General features: G+C 35.4%; 1 protein-coding gene across 4 annotated transcripts in view; it reads right to left on the bottom strand.

The window, feature by feature from the left end:
• LOC136034773 (ER degradation-enhancing alpha-mannosidase-like protein 1) overlaps positions 1-9,781 on the bottom strand; it is a 200,626-nt gene extending 190,845 nt beyond the window's left edge. For 3 of the 4 annotated variants that reach the window (XM_065716183.1, XM_065716185.1, XM_065716184.1), the window contains exon 1: positions 9,624-9,781. In XM_065716183.1, coding sequence (XP_065572255.1) covers positions 9,624-9,683 — 60 coding nt within the window. In that variant the 5' untranslated portion in view covers positions 9,684-9,781. The remainder of the gene's footprint in view (positions 1-9,623) is intronic. The other variant, XM_065716182.1, reaches the window with a different exon arrangement.
• Positions 9,782-11,924: the final 2,143 nt, after the last annotated feature.

Consider the following 11,924-nt stretch of genomic DNA (forward strand, 5'->3'; position numbering starts at 1 on the left):
TCAAGTTGCATAAAAACTACTGTCAAACCCTTTGAACCAGTAAACGTCACCAAATGAAATCAAGCAAGTGCTAGTGAACTTCCTTTGTCAGAATTTTCTCAATGGATTAAAAAGGTTAAGCAAACTAATCCTAATGACCTTGCTTTAACTGAAGATAATTTATTCTTAAAATCCAGAATTAATGACACATCTTTAAAAATTGACAATGAAGTCAAACTTTCAAGCATATGTTCTCACCCAATGCAGTCAAATATTAAAAAGAAATGAGTTTGGTGATTTTAAGTGTAATCAACCTAATGTGTGCTTTAGCTTTTTAAACAGTAGATGTATATCTAGTTCCACAAAACTGGGCTGTCCAGAAGCCACCTTAATTCTGCTAAATTTAGCAATCATATTTTAGATCATCACTCATACAAAAAAGCCCTTGAGCCATCCTGCCCTTTCCAATCGAGTGCCTATCCAAAGAATATCCCCAATTCCATATCCACTTCTATACCCCTTTCCTTCTTTTTAAAGATAAGACCACCCTCCCAAACATCCTTCCACCTCTTTTTCAGCATTTTCCTACCCTTCTATCTATCCTTCCCTGCCCCTTGTGAACCCACTCAACAGGAACTTTCATAACATATCTCTGCAAAAACAACCACATTTCTCTTTATTCCTCCATTTCATCCCAAACTCAACCACTACTTGGTTACTGCTGTTTAGAGCTTCCACTAGAGCCTGCTCAATAAAATTCCCTTGCATATGAAAAAGATGGATATGATCCACCAGCCTCTTGTTCTGACTGCACGAGCTTAGCCCCTAACGTAAATTCCACAAGTACCTCTGATCTCATCTACAATAAAAAAAAAACAAACTGAAGTGTAAAAACTTTACCTGCACAAGTCGTTTTCAATTCCCCACACTTATGTTGAGCAATGCTGATAGCCTTAACTTTGAAAAACTTAATAAATAGACACCCTTTCTAAAATATGCAGATCAGATGTAATCACTATTACTGAAGTACAAGCTCAAAATTTGCACACGTTAAAAATTAACAATTTTTCACAGTTTATTAAACTCAGGTCAGAAAACTAACCTCTGTGTAAGAAACGTGGCAGAATTCTGTTCTTTGTCCCTAATGACTTGCAGTGAAATCTCAATTCCATGTCTTGCTCCCTTTGATGAGATTATATGGGTGTGTGTTCAACCTAAAGTCTTACCATGTCCTTTCAATTTAATTGTCCTGTGTTGCTTTTATTACTCCCCTAATCGAAGTTATTTAAAACTTGAATCTACACGCAATGCTTTTAATTTAAAGCAGATTGTGAATGTCCCAACTACCAAAGGTAATACTACTCTGGATTTAATTTGCACCAATCTTTTGAACTTTTACAAACCTGTCTCCAATCTCCCCCTCTAGGGGGTAGTTACCACTTTAGTCTTCTCCTATCTCTACTGGCTAAAGTTAAACAGTCCGAACTGTTTATAGACCTTGTATTAACTCAGAACTCTACAATTTTGGCTCTTGGATTACTACAGAAAATTAATCCACAGTTTATCAAACAAATACTGTTGACTGAAAGGCTTTGACCTTCCAAAATTTATTGAGGAGTAATTATGAATCCCATTTTCCTGAGAAAAAACTAAAAACATGTTCTACAGATAAGTCTTAAGTTACTGAGACTTTTAAAAAACTTATAAGAAAAAAAATCATTTTTTTTTAAATGCTTGCAAGGCACTGTGGATAGCGTGTTAGAATCAATTTTTTCAAGACTGGCTGTATTACTGAGGCTAACAGTCTAAAGAAGTTTCTAAAGGAAAAAAAAAAATCAGAAAAGCATCTTCTCATTATTATAACAGTAGAGATCTGTATTCTAACAAGTCTAAGCAATGGCAAAGAAAACTAAAGAGATATGCGGAAAAGGCCCTTCCAAAGTTAATTTTCATCCCCCTGAACCCCCTAATAAGACTGCCCACAATTTGAACTTGTACCTTGCTTCCATTGTTCAAAGTCTCCCCCTTTTACTGGCCCAAGTCCAACTATTCCTCCAAATACCCCCTACCCCCTAATTTCTCCCTCTGATGTTATAAATAAAATCCCAAAGCTTAGAGGATCAAGTACTTGTCCCTTAGACAGCACAGTTGACTCAATTAAAGCCTTGTCAGACGAAATTGCTGAGCCTTTATCAAATATACTAAACCATATCGCCAAATTTGGTAAATTCCTAAGTGGGTAGAAACAAGATTTTATAACACCTGTCCCAAAAAAATACACCAGTCTGACTTTTGCCAACATACACCCCATTACAGTCACTTCAATTTTTTCCATGCTTAATGAAGGTTTCCTCTGTGACTGGCTTAAAGTAAAAATTTGTCCATATATTGATGTCCAACAGTTTGGTAATTTAAAAAAACCTCCACCATCTATTACCTTGTGCACCTAATACTTGCCATCATAAGTAAAGTTGAGAAACCAAATGCTTGGCTAAACTTTGTCTTAGTTGATTTCCAAAAAGCTTTCAACCTCATTTACCACACTACCCTAATTCATTCACTACTAGTTAACTTTGAACTTGACTCTCTCTTAGTAAATATTGTTATAGTGTTTCTTTCAAATAGAGCTCAAGTTGCAAAATACAAAAACATTTTCTCTGACCCCCTCCCTATATATATTTTGGGATTCCGCAAGAGACCTCATTGGGACCACTTTTATTTCTAGTTACATTTAACAATATTGGAAAAGGAATTCCCAGAAAGGTGGAAATATATGGATGGCTTGTCAATCTTTGAAGTATGTCAAAGGAATAGTAAAAGCAACCCCCATAAAATTCTAACCTATGTTTTGGATGAAGCTAAGAATCTAAATATGAAAGTAAATTCCACTAAATCAAATATAATGGCAATAAATTTCTTGAAATCCACTCCTGTTTTCCTTGACCCTATCCCACCCAAAATGCTTGTGAAACATGTTAAACTCCTTGGTTACAATTTCAAATAATCTTATGTGGGACATGCATGTTTCAAATATTGTTAAACAAGCAAGTGTTTCATTATCTATGTTAAAACTATTAAACAAATTTATTTACCCTAAGATGCATTCCCTCTGTGTTTATTTATCATTTATCAGGCTGCTATTGAAATATGCATGTCCAGTCTGGCATTCACAACTTTCAAGTGAACTTAGTGACAAAATTGAACTTAGTGACTTAGTCCAAAAGCATTTGCTCAGGATCATCTACAAGGGGAGCAAAATTCCATAATCCTTCCTCCTTAAATCCACATGAATTACCACATTAAAAGAAAGGGGGAAATAAATTTGTTTGTGATTTTGATAAATCTACAATATCTAATCATTGTACTAAGGACATCTTTCCTGATTTTCATGACCCCATTAGATCCCATCTCTCCTTCTTAGCCTCCTTGGCAATTCCAACATATTCTCTAATCCATACCATTACTGAATGGTTCCAAAAAAGTTTTATCTCCTTTATTCTGGAGCACCTTAATAATTATTAAACTATGTCCTGCACCAAAATTAAGTCCTCTGACCCTTCTTTCAGTTGGTAAATGCTCACAATAATCATGTTTAAGTTTTTTTTATCTTTGGTCATTTTTATTTTGCCCATTTGTGATATTTATTTATCTCTATTTCATATTTGATCTTGTCTTTGGCACATTCCTTTCTTTAATTGCAAATATTTCATTTTGACAGTTAATTTGACTTGATTTTAAATGTCTTTTTTTATTTTACATTATTTGACTTATGAATTTGGAAATTTTTATGGTAATTGGAATTAACCAAGTGTCATATAGCAATTGCAAATTCTGTCAGTCTGTTGGTTGGTCTGTCTGTCCTGGTTTTGATAGTTTAGGAACTTCCAGATGAGCTAGGACAATGAAATTTGGCAGGCGTATCAGTTACCAGACCAGATCAAGCTAGAAATAGTAGTTTTCCTGATTCGACCATCTGGGGGAGGGGGGAATGGTTAATTTGGAAAAATTAGAAAAAATGAGGTATTTTTAACTTATGAATGGGTGATTGGATCTTAATGAAATTTGATATTTAGAAGGATATTGTGTCTCAGAGCTCCCATTTTAAATTAAATTCAGAAAAATTAGAAAAAAACGAGGTATTTGTAACTTACAGACTCAGAATCAGATCTTAATGTAATTTGATATTTAGAAGGATCTTGTGCTTCAGATCTCTCATTTTAAATCCCAACCAGATCCAGTGACATTGGGGGGGGAGCTTGAGGGGGAAAACATGAAAATTGAGGTATATTTATCTTACAAATAGGTAACCAAGTCTTAATGAAACTTGATATATGGAAAGATCTCATGTCTCAAATGCTTGAGGACATACAGGGTTAAAGGGGATAAATGTAAATCTTGAAAACCAGAAATCTTGGAAAACGCTTAGAGTGGAGAGATCAGGATGAAACTTGATGGGAAGAATAAGCAAAAGTTCTAGATACATGATGACATAATTGGAACATATCCGCTCTCTTTGGGAGAGTTGGGGGAGGGGTGTTAATTTGGAAAAATTAGAAGAATTGAGGTATTTTTAACTTAGGAACAGGAGACCAGATCTTAATGAAATTTGATATTTAGAAGGAACTCATGTCTCAGAGCTCTTATTTTAAATCTCAACCAGATCTGGTGACATTGGGGGGAGTTGAAGGGGGAAACCAGAAATCTCGGGAAACACTTAGAGTGCAGAGATTGGGATGAAACTTGGTGGGTAGAATAAGCAAATGTCACAGATACATGATTGACGTAACCAGATTGAATCTGCTCTCTTTGGGGGAGTTAGGGGGGTCTAGTGCTTTTTTGAGTTTGGTGCTTCTGGATGTGCTAAGACAATGAAAATTTGTAGGCATGTGAGGGACCTGCACAAATCGACTTGGTAAAGTTGTTTTCCCTAATTCGACCATCTGGGGGCTGAAAGGAGAGGAAAAATTAGAAAAAGTGAGGTATTTTTAACTTATGAGTGGGTGATTGGATCTTAATGAATTTTGATATTTAGAAGGACCTTGGGTCTCAGAGCTCTTATTTTAAATCCTGACCAGCATTAAGCCTCTGATTTTGCTTTTAAATCAATCTGTTGATTCTTAGAATTTTGCTAGAGCTCATACCATATGAGCTCTTGGCTCTTCCAACCTTGTTACAAGTGCCACATGAGCTCTTGTTTTTCTAGCCTGTGATTTTTTTTTTATCACCCACCCTTTCTGTTTCTCTTTTTGCCATTAATTACATAAAGTCCATTTTAGCTCTTGTACTTGGATTTTTTTCTTTTTCATTTGCATTAAATTTTATTGACCATTTTATGCTTGATTTGTGTTTCTCCTACTTTCATCCTGCAGTATTATTTGCTTCTCTGTTTTGCTTTTTCTTTTTAGACATGCCAAGCAAATTTGGCTCTATTAGAGCTTGTGATGGCCTTTTGAAAATAAATACTATCTTATCTCATATGCAACTTGTTGGCCAGAAAGTTGTCAACCTATGGAACCAGCTTTCAGTATTCAGTTTTAGTATCTACAGAATCAACTCCAACATTCAAGTGCAAAATTGACAATGAGTTGACAATATCAAGTGGTTCTGTTCAACTGGAAAACAGCTGAATCCTTAATAAGGAAGTATTAAGCAGCCAGATAAGACAATTATATTTACAAACATCATCACAGTGCAAAACAATCCTCAACTTGCTCCAAGCTGTTATTTAAGGTAGTTAGTTCTGTTTGTTATTTAGTTATTTATTTTATTTATCTGGAATCAATACAACCTGACTGCCATTTTAATGCAGTTTTTTTTTTTTAATCTAAAAGCTTACTTTATCAAAAAGAAAGAAAATTGCATGTATTCTTTCATAACAATGAGTAAAAAGTGAATGAAAGTGGAAATCCTTTGAATATGTATTAACTGCAATTTTCTGTATATTTTGAAGAAAGAAATAAATTTTAACATGTTTACCTTCTGAGGAGACCTATCTCAGGGCTGTTGTTTGGGGGGAGGGGGGCTGTTGCTCCCCCCATAATTTGAAAAAAAATATTACACAGCCCATGCACCCTGACTATCTAGATATGAACCTCTTCCCCCCCCCCAATAAAAATGATGTGGATTGTCCTTAGCCTATCTTTATACTGGTAGGCTACCTTGAGTGAAATCCATAAGCAAAAACAGTAAACATATATCCAAAAAGATTCCATAACTGATGTTAGGATAAGGTGACTATACTACTTGTTTCTTTTAATTATGATCTATCAAAACACACCAGTCAATTTCCTCAAAAATGCCCCCCAGTAAATGTCTACTTTTATTCCAAGTGCTCTAAACTGGATAATATGCTGCTTTGCAGCAAACTTTCCAGTTTAGCACATTTAGAAATGCTAATTCTAGAAGTGCATCAATTTCTGGTTGACCCTCCTCCTCAATGGGGCAAACTAAAAAAGCATCAAGTGGGTTTGCTTATAGATAACATTACCTATAGAGCAAAGTATATTAGTCCATGAGCCCAATGGGCAGCAGGACAAGGTCTGTACTCTATATTTATTTAATAAACCTCATTTGAGTTTTTTTTAGTTTTATTACTCTTTGTTGAATAATATAGAATACAGATCTTGTATTCTAATATGCTTTGCCCTATAGGTAATGTTACCTGTAAGCAAGCCCACTTTATGCATTTTTAGTTTGCCCCAAGGAGGAGGAAGGTGAACCAGAAACGGATGTGCTGACTGGATGTGATGGATGGATCTGCAGAATGAATGACAAGGAAACAATATGTGATTGTCAGAATCCTGCTATATGCAGTAATATGTACATTAGAGCACTCGGAACAAAAGTAAAAATTTACATACCTCCCTCTTGTTGCTCCCATTTAAAGCCTTAATAATGTGTTTACCCATTAACCTTCATCAATCAAATCTATCTACTCAACAACACATTATAGTCTAGTTGTTATATTAAGCTGCTCATCTTCTTAATCTGTATTTGACTCTTCCTCCTGATGGTCCTATATATAGCTCTAATAATGTGTTTCTCTATTACATCAATCTAGTCACAGGCTATGTCATAGTCACACCCTAACTCAATACCTTCAGTATAAGAATTATCTCTATATATAAGTGAGGGTGTAATTTGAGAAAATTTTGTTTGACATAAGTTTTGAAAAGTGGATGATAATGGAAAGAAACATGATGGTCGATGTTCCTTTTACCTAAACAATCGTTTAGGGTCATGAAACTATTGTTAATAGATGCATTTTGACTTTTTGAACATCTTTTCTCTCTTGCAAAACTACCACAAACTCACCATTATGGAGTTATTATACATTTGCACGTTAGAGGGGGGGTGGGGGGGTAAAGCATAGCATATATTAAATACAGAAATGGTTAGTTTATGTATTTAATATATGCTATGCTTTACCCCCACCCCTCTAATGTGCAAATATATAGCCCAAATTTGTTTCTAAACTACTACAGATCAGCAATTTCAAACATCCAATCAACAAAAATGGAAATGATTGCAAGGTAGAATTCTTGTTAATTGAATTCTTGCTATCTCAAAAAGGGTTTAGGTTAGGAAAATGAGACATTCAGGGATGAATCTACAGACTAAAGTATGTCCTGGGAAGGTATTTTGAAGCAACTACCTCCACTCCTTCTCCCTCTAGAGGGCCCAACCTTTGATGACCTTTAAAAATATGTGTGTTACAAAAGTGAAACCTTGCAAAATAGATCTTCTGCTTAATTGAAGTAAAACAAAATTGTTTTCAGCTTCATAGCTTTGCTCAATTCCATTTTATAAGGTTATAAAGATTATGCAAATACATTTTCTAAATTTTGAAAAAAAAACATTGATATGGCTAAAAATTCTACTCAAATAACAGGAATTGCATTTTCAGAACTAAAGGCAGAGAAAAAGCAATTAGTAACTGAAAATTAAGGTAAAATGTTGTTTTGTCAAAATTTCAATGGGTATAGACCTGTCATGTAGGCAAATTTCAGGGCCCTCTAGAGGGAGAAGGAGTGGAGGTGGGTACTTTAAAATGCTTTCCCAGGACATACTTTAGCCTGTAGACCCATCCCTGAAAGTTTTAATTTCTTAACCTAAACCCTTTCCAAGATAGCAAGAAGTCAATTAACTAGAATTTTACTCAACAGGTAAAATTCTAGTTAATTGACTTGTTGCTATCTCAGAAAGAGTTTAGGCTAGGAAAATGAAACTTTCAGGAATGGATCTACAGGCTAACCTAACCCAAACCCTTTCCAAGATAGCAAGAAGTCAATTAACTAGAATTTTACTCAACAAAATTGTTTTCAGCTTAATAACTTAGCTCAATTCCTTTTATAATGTTTTAAAGATATGCAAATACGCTCCCTAAATTTTGAAAGAAAACATCAATATGGCTCAAAATCTACTCAAATAACAGGAATTGCATTTTCAGAACTAAAGGCAGAGAAAAAGCAACTAGTAACTGAAAATTAAGGCAAAATGTTGTTTTGTCAAAATATCAATAGGTATAGACCTGTCATGTAGGCAAATTTCAGGGGACCTCTAGAGGGAGAAGGAGTGGAGGTGGGTACTTTAAAATACCTTCCCAGGACATACTTTAACCTGTAGATCCATCCCTAAAAGTTTCATTTTCCTAGCCTAAACCCTTTCTGAGATAGCAACAAGTCAATTAACTAGAATTTTACCAAAAGGTTTCACTTTTATAACATGCATATTTTTAAAGGTCATCAAAGGTCAGGGCCCTCTAGAGGGAGAAGGAGTGGAGGTAGTTGCCTCAAAATACCTACCCAGAACATACTTTAGTCTGTAGATTCATTCCTGAAAGTTTCATTTTCCTAACCTAAACCCTTTCTGAGATAGCAAGAAGTCAATTAACTAGAATTTTACCCAAAATTCTACTCAAATAACAGGAATTGCATTTTCAGAACTAAAGGCAGAGAAAAAGCAACTAGTAACTGAAAATTAAGGTAAAATGTTGTTTTGTCAAAATTTCAATAGATATAGACCTGTCATGTAGGCAAATTTCAGGGCCCTCTAGAGGGAGAAAGAGTGGAGGTGGGAACTTTAAAATACCTTCCTGGGACATACTTTAGCCTGTAGACCCATCCCTGAAAGTTTCATTTTCCTAACCTAAACCCTTTCCAAGATAGCAAGAAGTTAATTAACTAGAATTTTACCCAGAACTGAAGCGCTTTTGAGTTGATGACTCAGTAAAACCTCTACTGACTCTTCTCCCACTCCTTGTTCTCTTTTGCAGAAGATCTAATCCTTATTCTTTAATCAGAAGATCTATTTTGCAGGGTTTCATTTTTATAACACATGTATTTTTGAAGGTCATCTAAGTTCAGGGCCCTCTAGTAGGAGAAGGAGTGGAGGTAGGTAGGTTACTTCAAAATGCCTTCCTGGGACAAACTTTAGCCTGTAGATCCATCCGTGAAAGTTTCCTTTTCCTAACCTAACCTGTTTCTGAGATAGCAAGAAGTCAATCAACTAGAATTTTAACGAATGGGTTATTGTGTTTGGAAAGAGAATAAAAATATGTGTATGATCACCTTGTCTATAGGCTATATCAGTGGTGGAATCCTGTGTATATTTACCCCCCCCCCCAAAAAAAAATATCAACGTACCGTGACAAGACATACAAATGGGAAAAACGCTAAGATGGCAAAAATAAAACATGATTTCATATTGTCAACAAATGATGAATCTTTTAAGATTCATTATTGCCTATACAGCCATGCAGAGAAATTTCAAATTCCACCGAGGAATGTCCACATTTGGCAAGATAGTCGAAATTTTGTGATGTGCGAGCAGTTAAAAACAATACTGCCGGGCATAGCTACACCAATTTCGCTCTTACAGCAGCAATTTCAACGTGTATTGAAAATCCTACTTGATTTGGTTGTAGGAAAATTTTCTATCTTTTAAAAGGATTTAAAAGCACTGTGGTCTTCTTATAAAAAAAAGTAATTTAAATATATTGTTCTCCTGAGTTCATATTGTCTTGTCTTTTTGAGAGCTTTAGCACTAGCCCCATTTAATATTTTGGCACTGGTTGAGCAGGTTATATATATTTGCTTTGAAGTGTATTCCGTATATATGTTCAAGTACATTCATTCAACAGCTAAGAGACATTAAAAAGTTGATGAGTGCACTTTTGCGAAGATTCTAGGTATATATTCTCCCCTCAAGACCTTATTTATATTTCGAGTACTTTCCGCGCTGAATGACCCCTGAACAGGAATAATTAATAGTTTCTTGTGTTGGAATTATTCACATTTTCTGGATATGATTTATTTAACAAGATCTGACGGGTGGATTGACAATCCTAACCTAATTTTTAAATTAAAAAATGCGATCTATTTCACATACGGAAAAATTTTCCAGGGGAGAGTATGGTCTGGGTAATTTAACGACAGTGAGTTTCCTGGGTGTGTGTGGGGAGGGGAATTTTTTCGAAATGTTTTCTACAGGGAAGATGTTTCCTTAAGGGATAATTCGTCAACGGGGGAATTTTTCAAGTACGTTAAAAATTCAAAATACAATCGTGATTAACTGGAAAAATATTGAAGCTAAAACTATAACAGCGGTTAAGCATGATTGTGAAGCGTAATGCTATGGAAAGCGGACGAGAATGTGCTAAATGTTTTCCAGAGAAATTGCCTACGGACTGTTTTGGCTACCCGCCTGACTGATCGTATTTCATACAGTAGGGTGTACAAAAATACAGTTTATCCTCGCTATTTGATGTGGGAACTCGCAAGCCACCACTATTTGTTCTTTAATGTCACACAGTGCTACTGGCACTGTCGCCAGAGTATTGTAAAGTGATTAAGCGATAAAAAGGGTTCTAGAATTTCTTTGGGCACTGGTGTTGGAACCAGTGTGCGTGTGAAATGCATAATACTCTTTAAAAGGGCCAAACTGTTGGCCAAGGGTGCCATATCCTTTGCCACCTCTAATATATCTCTAAATATCTCTAAGGAGGGTAAATGGACTCTCCTGTCGATATATTATTGACACTGCTTCTTGCAAGTTTTTTCCCTATCCTGCCTTGGTTCGAGAAAAAAATTATTTTACACAGTCAGAGAACATACTTCACTTTTATTTCTCCAAGTGTAAACTCCGACAAAACATGAACTCTGAAATTTATAACATAGACTTTGCACTCCAAAAACGAACTAACTAAAGAATCACTAACTAACTAAAGAATGCACAAAGAAAACTGGTGTAGGGGTGGACCCTGGACTGACTTTTGCCAATCAGATAAATGAAGGCTTTAAAACCAAAACTTTTCGAATAATATTTTCTATCAATGGTTTACTTATTCTGACACCACCGATTTAGCAACGAGAATTTAGCCTGACCTTTGAAATTATATTGTAAACGAAAGTAACTAGGAAAAGGGGATGGGTAATTTATCTGAAAAACGAAAGAGAAAAGGGGTAAAACCCCAAGACGTACTTTCTGGGATTATATTGGAAGAAATGATTTGATGGCTAGGGTAAGTTTGTAGATGAAGGATTACAAATTCCCAAGGATTGTCTTTGTTGGCCAACCGCCTAGGACAAAAATGAAAAGGAGCTTGTCCCCAAATGGGATGGGAGGGCATCTAAGAAAATATTTAAAGGAAATAGGAACTTCTTGGTAAGGGTGTAAAGAAATAGGCTTTGAATATATAGGAATGGAGAAGGAGATAGTGTAGCTGTGTTGGCCCGAGGCGACTTAATGCTGCTGAGAGTTATTATTATTATTAGTAGTATATCGTTATTAATACAGGGGAGAGAATTTGTTTGGTGGTATTTTCCTATTTTCCTTAGATATTCTTTCTCAGGACATGCAGCTGACGTCAAAGCAAAAAATGGCTAGTGAATCAAAAGACACATTTTTTCTTTTAGGTAGCAGGCCGTCTGTAAAATATTTTACTG

This window comes from Artemia franciscana, chromosome 13 (genome assembly GCF_032884065.1).
Source record: "Artemia franciscana chromosome 13, ASM3288406v1, whole genome shotgun sequence".
Classification (NCBI taxonomy): domain Eukaryota; kingdom Metazoa; phylum Arthropoda; class Branchiopoda; order Anostraca; family Artemiidae; genus Artemia; species Artemia franciscana.